The sequence below is a fragment of the Ictalurus punctatus genome, chromosome 11 (genome assembly GCF_001660625.3).
Source record: "Ictalurus punctatus breed USDA103 chromosome 11, Coco_2.0, whole genome shotgun sequence".
NCBI classification, from domain to species: domain Eukaryota; kingdom Metazoa; phylum Chordata; class Actinopteri; order Siluriformes; family Ictaluridae; genus Ictalurus; species Ictalurus punctatus.
Genome location: NC_030426.2, coordinates 10,838,699 through 10,858,526, shown reverse-complemented (window position 1 = coordinate 10,858,526; position 19,828 = coordinate 10,838,699). Strand labels below are relative to the sequence as shown.

Below are 19,828 nucleotides of genomic sequence, written 5' to 3'. Positions count from 1 at the left end.
GCCGGTCACAGACAAAACAAACCAAATTCAGTTGATATGGTAACGGAATTCAAACGCGGAAATAGCTTCAGCCATACCGAAAAACGGTTTGTGAATGGTTTTAAGGATTAAATCATACGTAATACCAAAGAAATCCTTTATGGTGCTTCAATCTCCCGTCATAACAGCAATACTGACTAAGGTAAGTGTGTTTTCCAATTAATCTATTAAAGGCTCAGAGTAGAATGTAGACTTATTCCCATTCCCTTATACTGTATTTCAATCAACCTTATTAACCCCTGTGTTCTACTTACTACTTGTCATGTTGTGTATATTTACATTTTATAACAGGAAGCCAGTGTTTCATTTGCAATCCCGAATGTGTTATTTCTCCATCTTGGTGATGATTCATTTAAACGATAGACCTGATGGAAAAAGAATAACTTTGCTTAAGAGTTTTTCTAAGCACTGACACTGGAGACGCCTTCCGATGTTAAATAAACATCTCCTCACAGAACGTTTAGCAACCATTACACTCACCCTACATGTGTCTGTGTACATGTTTTATTAAAGAAAGGATAACATATTAGAACTAGCACATTACTATAAACCTGTGATTTGCCTAGCAACTGTAACTATTGTCTGAGCTGTTGTCATAGAAAATCAATCAACACCTTCTGACTAATCAGAGGTGAGCATTAAAAAATATATATATAATAATTTTAGAGAAAGGGCTGAAAAGATGATGACCTGAATAAAGTGTACTTGTCAAGGGCTTAGGCAAAGACTTATGCTTATTCTAATCTAGCTACAACTCTGTCTTACAGAATGCTATCAGCAGCACCTTCAGTAAAAGGTAAGAAATTCTGATGACTAATACCTGTATTATTGTACAGCAAGAAACACAAGTTGTATTGATTTGGAAGGCTATTAATTTATCCCAAACAGTAGTTTGTACCAAAGTCACATTTCTGTGGCCAGCATTGTGCAGGTAGTCATTTTGCAGCTTGCATGTTGGCCTTAAAGCTCTAAACATATTACTCATATTCACTGGTCATATACTATACAGGTAACTTGTGTCATTGCATTTAAAGGCTATAAGTGATATACAGCCTGTAACTACCCTGAGACAAGTTATACTACCTCAATTTATTTGATTGACCTTAAATGCAGGAGGGTTTTTGTGTTTAGTATGACATTCATGTCTTGTTTTGTTTTGTTTTTGTAGAGAATGGCCATGACGGGAACAGGACAGAACAGAACCCCTTTAAGATGCCTGAAGATAACACCATCTTTCACTTTAGAAAGACAGAGAAAGCACGAAGAAAGCAAGTATGTGGATTTATTATCTGCAGTGTTGAATTTAGTCTTGGTGTTGTATCTAGCTGGTTTGGTGTTAATTCAATACTTAAATCCCCACCTCATACCCCCCACCCCCACCCCCATAAGTATTAATTATTGCTTTCAAATCCACATTAAAATCATAGCTAAACCTGTATATCATAGTAGGTGATTATGGTTGAATTCAGGTTTAATATATTATAGATAGGTTTTGTGGGACCTATTAAGAGTGTGTCGATGTTAACAAATATGTCCGTTGAACTGCTTCAAAATACTTTGTTATCTTACATTTTAAATATTATTAGCAGATCACTAATAAATGTCACAGTACATGACTTAATTTTACAACAAGGGCGGAATGAACGAAGTAAAAATTAACAAGTGTAAAACAAGACAAATAAAACTGTCACAGCATTGACAACCTTTGTATGCTAAACTGGTTTCAGTACTTTTTACAAGACAAGATAGCAACACTTTACTGCTTCACTCTTTAATTTTAAGTTATTTTGTTTATCAAAGTGAGTTCAATTATAACATTGCCTAGAGCTGCTGCACTGACTTTATATTAGTAATTCTCTTTTAGACCAAACACATTCTTCAACAAAATACTTCTTGCATGAGAATCATTGCCAGAAGAAGTGCAAAACAGTCGCTATGTAGTACATTAATTAAACATTTTTCCCCATTATATTTGTATTTCAACTGCTAATGGCTGAAGTAGTCTCTCCTTAATGGAACTCTCCATATGGGAGAATACCAGTAACGAAACATTCAACACGTTTAGCTGCACTGCGTGAAAGTCAATTTAATCAAAACTCACATATAACTCAAATTAAAATAAAATTCTAAGGGTACTTGTTAAATTCTGCCAGTAAATACTATTCTGTATAAAAAAAACTATTACACTCTTACAGTACATAAATGAGAGAATGCCCCTTAGGCCAAACCCGACTACAAGTTATTCCCTATGGAAAGGCATTCCAATCTCTTAAAGTCAAATTATACAGACTTAGAGCTTATTTTAGAAATACCTTTGAATTAAAGAAATCATTCTTTGAAAATATCCATCCATCCATCTTCTATACTGCTTATCCTCTTCAGGGTCACGGGGAAACCTGGAGCCTATGCCAGGGAGGCATTCTTTGAAAATATGTCTTGCATAAACCTTAATTCAAGTTCTGTGGAACCCTACAACAGACTGCTTCCATATCAAAAAGGGTCCCAAACTAGAAAAACCCTTTTATAAGAATCCTTAAATGTACAAAGAACCCATTGATTAACCATTGCAGAAACTTTTTAAAAAACTTTTTGTCCATGGTAATCACACAGAATAGGTGTATTTCATAAAGATACAACACCAATTCTGAAAAAGTTGGGTGTAAAGTATGGAAAAAACAAAGAGGAGTGATTTGTAAATGTACTTTGACTTGTATTAAACAAAAAACATATAAAGATAAGGTATTTGATGTTTCACTTAACCAACTGCAGTTTTTTGAAGGTAAACATTTATTTTGAAATTGATGCATGCAACATGGTGCAAAAACGTTGGGCCAGGGGCAAGTTAGGACTAATAGCGATGTGACAAGTTGAAATAAGAAGGTGATGTGAAACAGGTGAGGCAATCATCTAAGCATAGAATATAAGAAGCCTCCAAAAAAAGCTTAGTCCTTCAAGAGCAAGGATGGGTCGAGGCTCGCCAGTCTGCCAACAGATGCATCAATGACACAGTGTACCTATTTATTTGAATTTGAACTTGAACACAGAATCTGAGTCACACAACTAAAATATAAACTTTAAATATTACCACAGCACCTGTCTCTAAGAGGTTCCAAAACAAAATTTTGTTAACAGCAAAGCATCTGAAGGTCCTTACTCTTAGTAAAGCCCCCTTTTTAGTACACAGCCGCTGTGAGTTTGGTGAAAAGAGAAATCTATATTCCCTGTGTGTAGGAATATCAGAGAGATCTGAGTCTGTCTGTCTCCGAGAAGAAGACATACTCAGGCAAAATAAAAGCCAGACAGTTAGATCTGAGGAAGAAACTGAGAGATGGCCTGGAGGACAAGGAAGAAGCCACCACACACCTCTCACAGACTGAGGTCCAGCTTCCACAAAATGCTCCTGCATCCAAAGTGATCATGATCAAAGGTGAGCCAAAAACGTCAGAAAGCAGATAAACAGACACGCACTGTATATTTTAATTTCAGAAACACCTGCCTGAAGATGACAATAAAACTATTTTATTTATCCATTTACCCATATTTTTATCCATTTACCCATATCCATTAAGATATTCTATATTATATTCCATCATAGATCGTAACATTGAAAAAGAGAGCATACGGGAGTTCATTAACAAGAAACGAGAGATGTTCTACCTAGAGGTACAATTTGTATTGACCAACAAACTCTTACAAATGTTCTGCCTATTCTGTTCAGCATGTTTCCTTAAATTTCTGTTCATTTCACACTTTCTCTCTCCCTCTTCAAGTATGCTCTGGCAGTAAAGAGAGAAGAGATTGCACAGCTAGAGGAGCAGGCAAGTCGTGAAGAGAAAAAGTTGGCTAAAGCAGAAAAGCTCCTGGAGGATGATGCTGCCTTGTTTGACACATTTCTAAAAGAAAATGACAAGAACTCAGTGGAGGCCATCAGAATGTAATGCCATCACACAAAACACACAGAACTGCACATCCAATAAAACAAGTCATCTTTATTTATATACCACATTTAAAAGATAATAACTGCCTGCCAAAGTGCTGCACAATAAAATCCAGAAATTTCAAAGAAAATGGACACAAAAAAACAAAATAAGTAATACAGAACCGTGACAGACAAGATGGCAAGATAGACCTTAGACTCAAACTGCTGGAAAAATGATGAGGTTGTGGCGGATCCCTTACTAACTGACATACAACATTCTAAATTGTGCATAATTAGACAGCAATAATTTCTTGTGCAGTGTATATTACATAGAAGATCACCACCAAGTGAATGTTATGTTCATGTATGTGTATGATGATGTGTGTGATCTCTTATATAGTGCTGAGCAGGAGAGCAAAGCAAAGATGGAGAAAGTAGCTGAGATCAAGAGGATCACAGCTAAGATGGTGGCCATTAAAAGGTACAAATACTAGTAACATTCTGCCTTAATACATTTCACTAAGCTAATTGGTATTTTATGATAGCATATTGCCAAGTAAAAGCTAGTAAAGCAAGGGAGCATAATTCATCAACAACATGTTAACTAGCTTTCATTCTTTATTAAGCCACATTCTGGTTGATCCTTCTGTTCTTCCATCTTTCACTCAGCAACATTTCTAAGCTTGAGGACACACTGCAGGAATACAAACTCTACAAGGACTTTCTATTTAAGATTTCTCCTCCAGAGTGGCAGGAGAAACAGAGAGCGAAGAAGAAACACCGCACTAAATCCACCTCTGCCATCAACAAGGAAGAGCATGAGGGAAAGAGCAGAGAGACAGATAGAGCAAAAAAGACCCGTCAATCTGATAGACGTAAGTGTACACCATTGAATACTCTGCTTTTTGTGGACAAATATTATATTGTGAGGCAATTGGCCCACTTAAAAAACTAGTGCACAAAAATGTAAATTCTTGGCCAATAATAATAATTTAGGGCACCCTAGACTTTTTGTTATTACTATTATTAATTATGTAAACTTTTTCTGCTTTTGAAAATTGAAGAACACTAACTGAACAACTACAAGGTAATGAAATGCTTTATTGTTAACAAGTCAGCCCTTTCAGTATGACAGCATGACAGCAGTTTTGTTTAATAAAACTATGCTGACAATAAACAAGGAACCTGCCATGGAAAGAAGGGGGATTTTGAGGGGGCTATAAAATATAAAGTAAAACTATTGTTGCCCTACTTCTGGTTGGAGTTCTCATCAACTGGAAGTCACATGCTGCTGCTGAGGATGGCTCCACATGGTGTAGCCTAAAAATCATTGAGATTGCTAAGGATGGTACCACTTAAAAACCATAAAGATGGCTTTGGACCTCAATTCATATTAACAGTTAAGCTATGATGTTTAGGACTACAATTGCTATCATAGCTTTAGGACTGCAATTACCAAAATAGTTTTGCACTCAAGTCTCCATCAGTGAACAGTGGAGAAGTTCAACAAAACGGACTTCATGTAAAAACTATAAGGAATTTTCCTGGTTACACAACTGCACTATTTGACCATGTAGAATTAGCACATTTATAGAAGGGATTTATTTATTTATAATCTTATGTCACCCAGATTAGGATGGGTTCCTCTCAAGGTTTCGTCTTAGGGAGTTTTTCGTTGCCACCGTCACCACTGGCTTGCTCATTAGGGATAAATTCATACATTTTAAATCTATATCCTGTATTTATATATTTCTGTAAAGCTGCTTTGGGACAATTTCCATTGTTAAAAACACTATACAAATAAAACTGAATTGAATTATATGTAGCCGTGTCTTCAGGCTGTGGATCAGACAGATAGTGAGAAAGAGGTGAAACAGGGTAACTTTTCGAAAAAAATGATCAGCGTTTTAACGCAAACACCAAAAGTGTCAATATTTCAGTGCAACCAACACATAGGGAAACAAAGTGACGTGAAGTGATGAAAGACTGGTCGACATTTTGACTGTTTTTTTTTTTTTACTGTTTTTTATTAGTATGTACATAGTGCATATTGAGATATCAGTATCAGTATCAGTATCTTTAGTTCTATTAACAATCAAATTACTGAATAGTAAGAGGTGTGTGTGTGTCTGTATAGGGTATTTTTACAATATTTAAGTACAGGGTATTTGGGTAAAATCAGGTTATAGAGCATTTGTGCAATAACTGATGTATGGAAATTGTGTATGTTGTGTGCATGTTTGGTTATTGTATGGTATGCATGTTTTGTTCTTTAAACAAATCTTTAAACAGATTTGGTTGCAATTGTATGTCAGTTGTAATTCAACTGTATATGTATTGTAACGTCTCCTGTGCTCTCTCGATTGCCCAAGACAAATTTCTTCTAAGGGAGACAATAAAGGTTAATCTAATCTAATCTATCACAAAGACCATAATTACTTTCATTATTACACAGAATTCAATTGCTCCTTGTAATATAATTTTAGGCTCATTTGTGTAATTGATTTACCTCCAAGATATTTAAGAATACTGTTATTTTAACAATCATCCTGGTAGCTGGAGAGCTTTTTCTCTTGGGGGATACAATGTTTAGTTCCAAGATATGTGACAGTATTATATGTCCCACTCTTTTTCCATCTGATATACAGATACAGGTAGAGAGAAGAGGAGCCCTGTTTCACGCGAGCTGCCTCCTCTTCGTGAGACCTGGGTTCATTCCAGACACAGCATCAAGTCAACTCCTCAGGGCAGCAAAATGTTTGTACAGTACACACATACACACAAGTTCCATGTGAAGTACATGAGTTTAAATAATAACTTTTGTTGTGTTTGTAGTAGCTCTGCATCTGAAAGTGACAGCTCAGAATATGAGGTCAGTGTGAGTTATATCCGAACTAACTGCTTATTCATTTATAATACATGTTTAAAGGGAACTGTGTCTGTAACACTATAATATTTGAATTAAAATGAGAAACAATTCACACATTTGTATTTAATATTAAAAATAAATTATTGTTAGTCACATCAATATACTGGGCTATATATAATAAAATTTAGAACTACTGTATTAAAAATCTATAAAACATTGATGGAAAATAATCAACCATAGGGTGCCTTTTACACTGTGGCCCAAAATTAAGCAAAGTTACTGTTACCACCCCACAGTTGAATATTTTCCACGATCAGCAAGTCCTTCTGTGTTTTATTCGTTACTTATCTTATTTGTATATTAATGTGTTTATTCCTCTTATACCACAGCAATTTGCAGATGATCATAGATTTTTTGATTAGTTAAAGAACAATTCATCATATTTTCTATTCATTTATAGGTACATTTATTGTTGTGGAACATCTTTGAAACAAGATAGTTCCTGTGAATTACATTATAGTGCTTATAAAAAGCCATTTCCTCGCCAATCTCTCTGTTCTCTCTCTTGAAATTAATATGACCAAAACAATTTAGCTAGTCATGTTATTGAAAAACCACGAAGCCCTCCATTCTGAAGACTTTCCCATGTTACAGCATTACTTCTGACCATTTAAAGCACTCACAGTGTTGACTCCACCCAAAAATGTTAAATAAATGTCTCCTCAGAGAAAGCTTCACCAAATTAATTATTACATGCATTTTTGTTGATGTGTTTATGTGGCTGTTTGCCATATAAGTCACTGTCTGTAATCTGTTACTATGGAAACCATAACATATTAGAATGACCACATATTTATGAACAGTACATCGAGAACTATTGTCTGAACCATGCTATTACACAGCAACATCTTCTGACCAATCAGAATCAAGCATTCAAAAGAGCTGCTGTATAATGCTTGTTAGCATAATGTATATCTAAATATTTGTTACATCTCCAACCTATCTGGAGGTCTATAATGTTCAATCGTAGCCAGAACTGATCAGTGTAAGAAGATTCATATTAAGACATTACATGTCTGACTCATTTCTTGTCTTGAACTGCCCACCTACTAGTTGATATTTGTCACTGTGCCCCTGTAGGAGGAGCCAGAGTTGTACTTCACAGAGCCTCAACAACTGCTGAACTTGCTCAGTGAACTGGAAGAACAGAACCTCTTTCTGATACAAAACTCTCAGGAGACCGAGGAGAGCCTGGAGGAGTTCAGACAGACCATGGAACAGACTCGCAAGAACATGTGCGCATGTTGTATGGTTCAAAGTGTCTGTATTGGAGTAAACCTGTATTGTTGAACCTTAGATTTCTGTGTATATGATTATATGCATACAGTGAGCAAGAAGCCAATCACCTGAAACAGCAAATTGATGCCATGACAGAGACTCTTATGAGAGAAAAAGAGAAAACTGCAGAACTGGAGCTGAATACCAGGTTCTTTGACTTTGGAAAGAGCAAAGCAGAGGAGGTAAGGAAAATCACTGTTATCTTCAGCTTATTTATTCTTATGAACAATAAATATAACTCTGGGTAGTAAAAAAAATAACAGGTTAATATATACTTCATTAATTTAGAGTAAAATCTTTTTATCTGTCACTGACTACATCTGTGTAACTGTATATCCACACTTTGTCATTTGTTCTTTTTCATTTTACACTGGATACATTTACAGTGATTGCATTTAGAATATTGCAGTGCTTTCTCAATTGTAAAAAAGTGCACAAAAAAATAATAATTAAGACAATGTAAAAATTTCTTCAGTTACACACCAGTTCAAAGGTAAAACTTGTATACACTTAATACACTTATCTTTCACATACAATTTGAAATTGCTTTGGTTTCCTGCATCCTTTTGTCCCCTTCTTGTCAGTTTTTATTGTCTCTTTTCCTTCTCAGGAGAGTGCTCTGAATGCTTTGGGCCAGAAGGTAGAGGAGGTCTACCGGAGCTGCATTGGAGACAGTGAAACCAACCTGAGCACATTGCAGATGCTGATGGCCATTGAGAGCAGGCTGGGTGATCTGCTGGAGAGTGTGGAGCTGATTCCCGCTGACCATCTCGCAGTGGCTGAGAGAGCCAAGGAAAAGGAGAGGAGACTTAGGTCTGACTAATAAATATTCTAATTCTCCACTTTCACAGTAGCGTTACTAAGTTAATCACCTACATAGCATCTACATGCCAGTATTTGTGTGTTTTTGTAGACTGCGAGATGAGAAGCTCATTCAGCAGAAACAGCACCAGGAAGAGAGAATAAAGAAAGCCATGGAGAGAGCTCAAGCTGAGATCAAGCGAACAGTAAGACAGAGGCCAAATTATTTAGAAACAGAGTTAAAAAGCAATATGAATAACTTTAACAAGGAGCTGAGTTAACAGTATGAATACACAATAAACACCTTCCTAAAGTCTAACCCTTCCTGTACACTTTTTCTAGTCTGGTAAGAAGCTGATGCCTCGCTCCCAGCCTCCTGTTCGTAAACTCAAGAGCAAAGAGCACAGTGATATCACAGACGAGGAGAAGGAGGAATATCTTTACTTCTTCACTTAAAGAAGCTACTGTTTATTAATGACTCCATCAGCATGCCAACCTCCCATTCAGGGGCAGATTATTATATCCTGGCCCCTGGGTAGGAACTCCCTCCTCATATTGCTACACAGGAACCATTTTACAGATTCTTACGTTCCCTGCAACTTAAACCATGCAAAAACAAACAACCATTGACTGTTGGGTAGTTTCTATGACAAGATGCAGAAGTGCATTACCCATTACATAATAATGAATTAATAGGTTGTGAAATAATACTAATACAAAATAAACAGCGACAATAAAGAAACCAGAGCCTTCTTTATTATTGAAATATTTTATCAGAAGGATATTGTGTAGCCAGAAGTGCTTCTTTTATGTAATAATAATAATAATAAATTAATTAATGAGTAACAAATACTCTCCCGCTCACAAAATAACATACATATGGTCATGTTTTATTAAAAGTGCAGCAACTTTTAATCTTCTATGTCATATTCTCATACACACAAAACAAAGTAGTACACTGTATTTTATACAAATCATACAAAAATAAACAAACAGTGGGGGGTGGGGCCTTTCATGATTATAAAAGCAGTTCTCATCAGGACTTGGAGACAACCTCAAGACAATGTTCATAACAGTTATTTTTATGAGTATGGTGCTGTACAAATAATAATAAAATGATACATCTGTTATACCTTAATGTGCTGGTTCACAATCCAATTACACAACACTGCTTTAACATAGACTTAACAAAATATACCAGATATATCAAGCAGCTGTCACACAATGATACTCCCCAAATCAAAGTATATGCCTTCTTGAAATTAATATAGAATATATTAAAACCTATGTGACAACTCATTGCTGTTCATTTAATGACATGAACACAGAGTTGGCTCATAAGTACTCTGTCAGCAATAACAGCTCATGTTCTCTACAAAGGAAACTTAGCTAATACATGAAGCACAAGAAAGAAGTTTACTTCTGGTCAAATACGTTTTATCCTGGAAGAGTGGAATTAGGCTGTTTAAATATGCTATTTTAAATTCAAATTGCTGCACCATTAAGCTCGGAAACACCTCGTAGAAAACACATAGACACAAACACCCTGACATCTGAAAACAGATGCCTTTTGTGAAGGTAAGAAAGAGAGAAGAAACACGCGAGTCTCTTATTCCAGGTCCTGTAGGTTAATGGTACTGCCAGTGAACTGAGAATTATCAGATCCATTATCATCCTCAGCCATGGCAGAAGGCTCCTGATGGAAAACACACATTTCAGTGGTTTCATTATTCAACTATCTAAATTCCACTACATGGCATCATAATGAAATTAAACTAGCCATTTACTAGTACATAAATATATATAATTTATCAAGGAACAATTCTTTCAAATAAACAAAATCACAAAATACACCAAGCACGAACCATGCTTTTTATCATCCTAAATAGAACTTTTGTTCCATGAACTGTTTTACTGACTACCATCTCCAATTTTTTTTTTTTTTTTTTTTTTTTAATTATACAGGACTCCAGTCCCAATGCACATCTCTAACCCTAAACATTTATTTAGATGAAGAAATCATTGAGTTATAAGGCTGAACCTGCAAGATGTTGACAGGCAGGTCAACGGTCAGCTGGGAATGAGAACTGGAGGTCTGTGAACTGAGTTGGAAAGCCAAATCTCCATCTGTGGCCGGGTCATCCTGAAATGCACATGCACAAATTATAACAGCACACTGTGACTCAAAACCAAAGTCAAACTTATGAAAATGCTCCTAACTTGACTCACCTGCAGTAGCTGAATCTGTACATACTGTACTCCGGTAACTGGGTCTCGGATAGTGAGACCTGCCGTGGTTGTCGATGTAGTCCCTTCTCCAAATCGAGCACTTCCTGAAACTAATGTCCCTGCAGCATTGGGACTCTTCACCCCCTTAGTCTTCCGCTGAGTTACCCCTGCAGTAGATGGACTTGCAGCAGGGCCTTTCTGCTTCTTCTGCTTTGCCAGTTGGATGGCCCTGTAATCTGTGCGTGCGGAACCACTGCTCTCCTTCAGGAAGGAGGGAAAATAAATAAATAAACAAACAAACAAACAAATAAATAAAACACTGTTATATAATCTATTTCCCACAAGGTCCATACACGTATAGACAAATTGCATAACTTAAGAATTACAAACAGTACACTGAATCAATAGTCCAACCACATGTTACTACCAGAAACTGTTGTGGTTTTCACTATATGACCAAAAGTTTGTGGACACTTGGTTTTTGGTCCCAAACTGACTTGTGTTTGAAAAATCTAACTAATCATTAAGCTCCATCTATTCACAAACAAACCTAACCTCCATCTTGTTTATTCTTACTTGAACTTGAGTGCAACATGATTGGGCAACAAAAAAGGCTATCAATTAGCACTATGCGGAAATTTGACTATTTAGTGTTCAACTAAAAAAAAAAAATGGCAGTGGGCTATAATGAATGTTTACCATATAATCATGGTGGTTCGGATGCTGGTTTATGCTTCTGTGTTTAAACACATTTGCACTGCGATTGATAGAAGGGATTTACAGTATGCTTAGTGTGTCTCTGTGTACCACAAATAACATTTTACCATAGTGAACACATTTAACACCCTCATTCAACACCCTCAGGTGTTAGCAGATGCAGAAGTGTAAACCAGGACAAACAAATTTGCATCCTCAGTCCTCTATACTCACAATAAAAGCACAAGGAGCGACCGATGGAAGGTCTGTCTCTTTCTGCCCGCTGTAGGATGTGCTGTGGCTAGGGAAAACAAACTGATTCAGAGCCTTGCTGTTCTCCTGCTGGCTCAGGACCTCTACTCCACTTAGTAATTGCCCCACAGCTGCTTCACTGCCTCCCATATCTGCCTTTACCTGGGGAGACAGCAGCTCTGGTACTGCAGAAGAAGCCAAAGATGGAACAAGAGAGGAGGCAAGAGATGGAGCAAGAGATGATGACAGTGGCGACGTGAGTGAGGAAGAGAGGGAGGGAGTAAGGGATGGGGTCAGAGAGGAGGAAGGTGACTCTGCCGTTAAAACATTGGAGGAGCTCAGGGCTTGGAGCTGCTCTGCGGCTGAGGTGCTCTGAATAGCCAAGGCCGTTAACGCTCCAAGTGCCTCAGGGTTCACCGTCTGTACATCATCCAATTGCAGTGCAGCTTGCTGTAAGACCCCACCCCCTCCCCCTGCATCCAGTACCCCCATATCCCCACCTGCAGCCAAGATCAGAGGGTCGACGGATTTGGCTCCTCCCAAAGCCGAGCCCACTGAGGCTGGATCTATGGTAAGAATCCCACTGGTCGCTAGAGCCATGTCCATGGTGAAGGAAGCAGGGACTGACTGAGGGGCAGGACCGGTAGGTACATTGGAGGCTCCTGAGGGAACATTGGAGAAAAGGGAGGAGAGATCCAAGCTGCTTAGCTCTGTTCCCACAGAGCCAGGAGTGGTGGCACTCTGAGCAGCGCTGGTGAGCTCACAGCTGGGTGTGAGAGTGGCTGTGTTTTCCAATTGACACAACACATCTGGAAGAGGAAAAAAAAGAAAGAGGAAATAGAGTGATGTCAATATTTATATTAAAGATGTGCCAATGAATGTCCAATGAGAAATTCCAATGAGTCCATATCGTACAAGACTAAGCCAATTTCATTAACAGTTATACTGTCTCTCATCACCTGGATCAGTATGACTGAGGTAGTCCGAGTCTGCTGACTACCACTCTCAGTTCTCCCTCACCCCAAAACTTTTCAGCTCTTTCTAACTCGCTTCTCAGTTGGACTCCTGCATCTGACAATAACAGTTAATTATTTCCTCTTTATCGCCATTGTTAACTACAACTGTTAAAATTATTTTATCTGGACTCTTCCTACATTTACCCATTACATTCTACATTGCCTACATTTATATATTCCTGGACATATGACTGATCCAGGGTGCTTTAATCAAAGAGCTGTGTATTGCCTCTAATATTTTAGATTATTTCTGTTTTCCTTCTTTTTCCCCCTCCTTTATTCACAAATGCAGGCAGAACTGTGTTTCCAGAGTATGGATGCAAGATGAAATCATACAGGCCCCCCAGCCACATTATAGTCTAGGTGAAATTCTGAACATAGACATGTTACCAGAAGAAATCATGGTTCTCATGTAAGAGCATAATCTGCTGACAGGTCTATAAATTACTGAATTTCAAATTTGCTTCTACATTTTAGCTCATATGAACAGGAGATCAGTTCTCAGTGGAGTTTAGTGGTTATAAGCAGTGGGAAATGGTGTTGCCACATATCATGAAATTGATATTTTATTCAACACAACACTTCAGTGGTGAGGGTGAGGCATTGGGTGTCAAAAAAATGTCACATGCGTGGCCCACTGAGTTTTTTCTTCCAAGATCATGGTATTACAAAAAGCAGTAAAAGGTAAACAAGCACCTTGTTATGAAATTTTAATATCAGTACATGTCATACATATATACCCCTGATGCAACTTGGATGCTGTTGTATGAGCTTCTTGGAGACGGTAAATGTCCAGATTGAAAGTCTGCACATTAACACTTACCACAAAAACTTACCGAAAGCCTTCGGTTTGTGTGGGTGTGTGCACATACCTGGGCTGAGGTTGTGGTGTTTAAGCATATGACTCTTGAGGCTGCTGCGAGATGAGAAGTGCTTGGTGCATCCTGCAACAGGGCATCTGCTCCTCAGAGACACCCCATCCTGGCGGTGTTTCTTAGAGTGGATGTATAGGCTACTCCGTGCTGAGAACTTAGCATTACATCCTGCACACAGGACAACAGATACACACACACTAATGAATGACCACAATTTTATAATACATTTACTTTAGGTCTCAAAATGAACGTGCCTGTTTCACACATAGTAATGTATGTTTTAGCAGACCAAATGAGTGCACTGAATTAATTTCCTGTCAAAAGTAGGCATATGCAAATTTTAATCGGAAACCAATTTCATGAAGATTTATGACGGTGACACTCAAGACAGACAGACTCCAGTCAGGGTCCGGACCTAAACGCATGTGAACCCCGAAGTGTGTTCTTACTATTTCAATGGCACACAAGCATAATTGAGACATGCTTTTATTTTAAAAGTTTAAAAAAGACGTTTAATCAATCAGCAATAGTAGGCCAATATCATGTTCAAAAAAGTAGAATGGTGTGCTTAAAATTGCTCAGTACCAAGAAAGGAAAAATCGACAGAAAGCCACACATTGTAAGAAGAGTGGAGTAAATATACAAGATGCATTCTCCTTGAAAGAAGCACGAAGCCTATGTGCGTAATCTGCAATGAAATCATGGCCATGGTCAAGAGTGATCAAGTCAGGTGCCAATATGAGGCCAAGAAAATAATGATTCAAATAATGACAGCAAGAGCAAGCAACAAAGACTGTTGTAGAGTGGCAGGAGTCTTGGGCGAACAAAGCAACTTTGTCTGATCCTGAAATAATATGAGTGAAGTGATACTTGATAGAAAACAAAAAAAGATGTAATGGCAAAGAAAATAAGTCAAACTTGTTTGTACATGAGCATTATCTTGTACTTCATGGGATGCATGGAATTTGTTTAGATGATTTGTCCTCTATGGACCTTCAGTTCTGTGAAAATTGGGTAAGTGGGCCTCCAAGATTTACATTTCAGTACCCAGATTTATGAGCTAGGAAAGAGAAACCGGTACTTAATAGCAATTGTGCCGTGCCATACCACACTGTCTGGTGGAAAAGTACAAACAGAAAAAATGTGATCAAGTATGGCAAATATGTGCAAGAAGCTAACCTTCTACTGGGCACTCGAAAGGCTTAGTGCCCAGGTGGGTGACACTGTGGCCTTTCAGGTGCTCTGCACGGGTAAAGGACTTCCCACACCCTTCTTCTGGACAGGTGAAGCGCCGATCATCATCATGCTTCCTGGAAGGGAGAAATGGAACAGAGAAAGAAAGAAAGCATAAAAGAGGGTAAAAGAATGCATGATACAAATAACCTAAAACATATTGATCAGCACTGTGCTCTCACTCCGGAACCCTTAGTCGGATTCTTACCTTTTGTGGCGCAGCAGCTTTGACATGCTAGTGAAAGTCCAGCCACAAGATTCTGAGTCACAGACAAATGGCCTCTCACCTGGTATACAGTAAAAGAGAAACAGAGAAAGGGAGACAAATCAGTCTGCGGTTCAAAAGGATTCGCTTGTTTGTTGTATACATATCCACACAAATGTGTACCTGTATGACTACGAAGATGGATTTTAAGGCGGCAGGCCTTGTCATAACGCTTGTCACAGCCTGGGTATGTACACGTGAACTGGCTTGTCTCTCTGAAGTGGGTCCTGTTGTGGGAGAACAGAGCACTGAAGGTGATGAAGGCCTTCTCACATCCTGGGGAGCAGAACACACAGATTTATGGTTTTATTTGAATTACCACAGATGACAGAGAATTAAGATCTTTTTAAGAATGTGAAGGAATAGAGAATTATTACAGTCCATGCACAGTAATAATATTTTTCCTGTTCAGAAAGTCAATAACTTCATTCAATTATTTTATCAGAACTCTTTGCCAAAACAAATTATAGCTCACACTGACGAACATACATATGACCTATCATGGTTAAATGAACTACTTGTAACGCCATATCAAATGCTGTTTAGTTAAGCTATAGATAGTTAATAAATCATACTCAATTTAGTAAGTCATTTCATGCTTTTTTGTTTGTTTCTCAACATGCGTTGTAACACTAATGCTGCTTAATGACAAGTTTTTAGTCTAACTTTTCTTTTTAAGCTCTTTCCTCCTCCATTGTTGGCAGTAATGTTGGCATAAAAATCTCTTTTGTTGCTCTACTATAAGGGCAGTGGAATACTTTCAGTGAATTGAAGTTTGAAAAAAGTTTAAGAAATTGGACACAATATTGGCGCATGTATACAAGTAAACAAGAGGTCGACTGACTGGTCGGTTTTGCCGATCGTTTTTTTTTTTTGCCGGTCAGTTTTGCCGGCCCCGATAACAGATAGCTGGAACTATCAGTTATCAGAAAAAAATTCACACCACTAGTTAATCCCAGTTGTCAGCTGCAGGAGTGGCTACGGTTAACTGTCATACAGTACAAGAGCAACCTCTAGAGGTGAAATAAAAACCATCACTGAAATTTTGTTGTTTTATTTGTAATTTTTTTTTTTATTATTCATTTTGGATGTCTCTACTTTTATTTGGAGTGTTACTATTTGGTTCCATTTTAATGTATATATTGTATTTATTTAATGTTAACATTAATATTTATTTCATTTTTTTAAAGTACAGTACATTTTCATGGTACTGTATTTTTGTAATAAAGTTCAGCAATATTTTACTTTGAGTCTTAAGTTTTCATTCAGCATCAACTTTAAAAACTACAGATTGATTAATCGGTTATCATCCCAACTGAGTCATCAGTAAAATCCACTACCACTCGACCTCTACTGTACACTGGGGTTCTGAAGATTCACTATTTTGTCCAGCTGCATACATAAAATTGACAGGATGTAAAAGGTTGACAGGAAGCAGTTCTTTCTCACCTGGGAACTCGCACTTGTGTGGCCGTTCGGGCTCGAAGTGCGTCCTCTGATGGTTGGCGAGGCGCGTGGCGCTGCGGAACCTTTCTCCGCACAGTTCGCACGCAAACGCGTCCTCCTGCTCGTGCGCTCGCGCATGCGCCTTCAAGTTATAAACGGTGGTGAAGCGGCGGCCGCAATTTTCATACTCGCACTCGTAGGGTCGCACTTTGTCGTGCGATTGCAGGTGTCGCTTCAGCTTATAGGAGGTGGTGAAGGACCAGCCACAGCCCTCCACTGTGCACTTGAAGGGCCGCTGGTCTTCAGCGTGAAACACCAAGTGCATCTTCAGCTTCTGTCGGCTGTCAAACGCGCATGCGCAGCCAGGCTGTGGGCAGCGGTATGACACCGCAACGCCTTTCTTAGCTAAGCCGGATGGAGAGACGAGGCTTGCGGGCTGCAGATCATCTTCAGTCGGACCTCTTGGTGTCTGAGCTGTGGCATCAGAGTCGCACAGAGTTCCTTGTTCCCTTTTAACGGACGGACAGTTGTCCAGAGCGCCTAGCTCCGACAGTGAGCAGTCGTCGGTCAGCGTAAGCTCCTCGGAGTCGCTCACGGCGCCGCCCTCGTCCTCGGCCATCTTCCCCAGAGATTTCGTGCCACCCTCGTAGTTCAGGAGGACAATGTCTTCATGCTCCTTCACGCCCAAATGCTCTTTCAGACTCACCACTGTGTCCTCCTTGTATGTGTAGCCTTCAGGCGGGGCCGCCAGAGTTAAAACACCGTTCTCGATAGTCACGATAATGCTCTGGTTGTTGATCATGATGGTACCGGAGAAGGTCTCGGGCGGCCCGTCGGCGGCCGCATCTCCGTTAATACTGCATGCCAAATTCATGCAGTCCGCCATGAAAGCCGGGCCGCTACTGTCCGCCGACATTTCAGTGCTGTCGTTTTTCGTTTCACACTCCGTGAACTGTCCTTTATCCTTCTCCACCGATACTAAATCACTACAGGCCATCACCCCAGACAGCTTCTCATCCGTCCTCTTAACGCCGCCCGTGGTGCGCTTCTCAGCTTCCTGCTTTCCGCCTGTGGCAGGGCAGGTTTCATTTACTAGCTTACAGCTGGTTTTCAAACCATCAACACTGCATGTGGAAGATGATTTGGCTTTGATTGTCAAATTGCGGTCTAGTGATTCAGGATAAACCGGGGTGTGTTGCACCTCTGATGGGCCGTAAGTCGATCTGGAGCACTCTGCTCTCTTCTCCCCATCATCTTTACGCACTTCCTGTACTTTGTTGAAAACAACGTAAAACTCCTTAGGGTTTTTAGCCTCGGAAGACCCGTCGCTTGCAGATAAACACGCGTCTCTCATCACTGGCTCTCGGTGTTGTTGTCGTTGCTCACACTGTGCAGTGTACCCGTCTTCCTCCCCGTCGAAAAGCGGCAGCGCCATTTGCAGCACGCCGTCCTCGTTCTCTTCTCCGTACTTCAGCTCGGCCCTCACGAAGTCAGGCGGTAGATCTAAATCACCGTACTCTTTTTCCTTCATCACGTTCAGGTTACAGAGCTCAATATGAGCCACCTGAACGTCCTCTGACGGCGTACTGCTGCTTTCTCCGCGTTTCTGTTGTACAGAGAGCCGAGCTCTGCTGCCATTTTGTGCCAGCAGTCGAAGCGGAGCAGACGAGGGCCGCTTGTTGTTGTCGCTTTGCGATCCGAAGCTGTTACCGTTTTCATGTGAAGTTTGTCTAGATACAATCCCCGTTGTCGTTCCCGACGACGACATACCAGTCTGAAGCGGGACGCCATGTTTGTAGTGAGTGTTTTGGGCATTAGAAAGCCCCTGAATTTCCATCTTGGTATCCCTGTAGCAGGGGCGCGTTAAAGGCCCGCCCTACGCGATCCCGCCGAGCCACTGCGCGCTTTATGTCGAGCCAGACAGTCACCCCGAGTCCGGAACTGGATAATATCGAGTGTGGACCGAGCTGGAAGAGTCATACTGAAAGTACTTAGAATCTTGCATGGTAATACAGCGCTGTTTGACCAGTGGCCCATTTATTACATACCGTCTCAAGAGTGTCCTAAGTCACCTAAAATATATATGGAAAAAAACTTTTCCCGAACAATGAGGGACGCCATGTTGGTAGCGGGCGCGAGATGGCGCCACAGGACAACTATTTGTTTTGCGCGCGCTGAATAGGGTCTCTCTGCCTACTTTGAGTCCATGTATGGAAATGTGGGCGTGTCTTTGAGTCTATATCCGGAAATCACAGCGCCATGTGCGTGCATGATTCCCAAAATGTGGGCGTGTGTTTCAGGCGATAGATAGAAAGTTGGAATTCATTTATGCTTGTGCATTTTCATAGAATGTTAGCCAGCATACCAACAGCCAACACTAATTAATCTGAAAGGATAATCATTGTTTTATCAACTGTAATACTAGGTAGCTAGCAAATATGAGTGAAATTGACAGGATAATAATTGTTGTATAAACCAGTGGTTTTCAAAGTGGGGGACGCCAAGGGGCGCCCAGGGGGCCTCAACAATTTGGTGTGAAAAATAAATAGATGTATGTTTTCTCTTTCTCACTCTCAGACACACACACAATCAATTCCTAATGTAATGTAAAGATGTAACATGTAATTATTAATTTAAAAAAAAAAGGGGGATATATTCAGAAGTCTGTATTTTTAACGTGTTTTAAAGACATCTTGCAAAGGGGGGGCCTCGGTCAAATTTTAATGCCATTTGGGGGGCCTTGCCCTGGAAAAGTTTGGGAACCACTGGTATAAACTATAATACTAAGTAGCTAGCAAACATGAGTGAAACTGACAGGAATTTAACTCATATTCATAAATGTTTATGATC

At 39.4% G+C, this 19,828-nt stretch overlaps 2 protein-coding genes across 3 annotated transcripts; one reads left to right on the top strand and one right to left on the bottom strand.

Annotated features, from left to right (window-relative positions):
• The first annotated feature begins 27 nt into the window (after nucleotides 1-27).
• On the top strand, nucleotides 28-9,711 carry cfap100 (cilia and flagella associated protein 100). 2 transcript variants are annotated; one of them, XM_017480216.3, is made up of 15 exons: nucleotides 28-181; nucleotides 807-835; nucleotides 1,208-1,311; nucleotides 3,271-3,466; nucleotides 3,635-3,702; nucleotides 3,810-3,973; nucleotides 4,359-4,439; nucleotides 4,628-4,833; nucleotides 6,607-6,715; nucleotides 6,797-6,830; nucleotides 7,968-8,122; nucleotides 8,215-8,347; nucleotides 8,776-8,978; nucleotides 9,079-9,172; nucleotides 9,309-9,711. In XM_017480216.3, exons 2-15 carry the CDS (start codon nucleotides 808-810, stop codon nucleotides 9,420-9,422), a joined length of 1,689 nt encoding a protein of 562 aa, XP_017335705.1. In that variant the 5' UTR covers nucleotides 28-181; nucleotide 807; the 3' UTR covers nucleotides 9,423-9,711. The 2 variants fall into 2 exon arrangements, with proteins under 2 accessions (XP_017335705.1, XP_017335703.1); XM_017480214.3 differs by having other exon boundaries at nucleotides 6,794-6,830.
• Nucleotides 9,712-9,835: 124 nt separating this feature from the next.
• Nucleotides 9,836-19,044, bottom strand: si:dkey-156n14.3 (zinc finger protein ZXDC). Its single transcript, XM_017480213.3, has 9 exons — nucleotides 16,982-19,044; nucleotides 15,656-15,808; nucleotides 15,476-15,554; nucleotides 15,214-15,344; nucleotides 14,032-14,202; nucleotides 12,126-12,952; nucleotides 11,196-11,456; nucleotides 11,008-11,109; nucleotides 9,836-10,662 (listed from the first exon to the last, which is right to left on the bottom strand). The coding sequence occupies exons 1-9, from the start codon at nucleotides 18,813-18,815 to the stop codon at nucleotides 10,576-10,578; spliced, it is 3,645 nt and encodes a 1,214-aa protein (XP_017335702.1). The 5' UTR covers nucleotides 18,816-19,044; the 3' UTR covers nucleotides 9,836-10,575.
• Between the last annotated feature and the right edge of the window lie 784 nt (nucleotides 19,045-19,828).

What these genes read in the sequence shown, in the direction of transcription:
- cfap100 (XM_017480214.3), top strand. Translation starts at nt 808, where the DNA reads ATGCTATCAGCAGCACCTTCAGTAAAAG. An exon ending in GTGACAGCTCAGAATATGAG is followed by an intron (nt 6,831 to 7,967) that starts GTCAGTGTGAGT and finishes GTGCCCCTGTAG; the next exon opens with GAGGAGCCAGAGTTGTACTT. An exon ending in AAGCTGAGATCAAGCGAACA is followed by an intron (nt 9,173 to 9,308) that starts GTAAGACAGAGG and finishes CACTTTTTCTAG; the next exon opens with TCTGGTAAGAAGCTGATGCC.
- si:dkey-156n14.3 (XM_017480213.3), bottom strand. Translation starts at nt 18,815, where the DNA reads ATGGAAATTCAGGGGCTTTCTAATGCCCAAAACACTCACTACAAACAT. An exon ending in ACACAAGTGCGAGTTCCCAG is followed by an intron (nt 15,809 to 16,981) that starts GTGAGAAAGAAC and finishes TCTGCTCCCCAG; the next exon opens with GATGTGAGAAGGCCTTCATC. An exon ending in ACACCACAACCTCAGCCCAG is followed by an intron (nt 12,953 to 14,031) that starts GTATGTGCACAC and finishes TTCCTCTTCCAG; the next exon opens with ATGTGTTGTGTCAATTGGAA.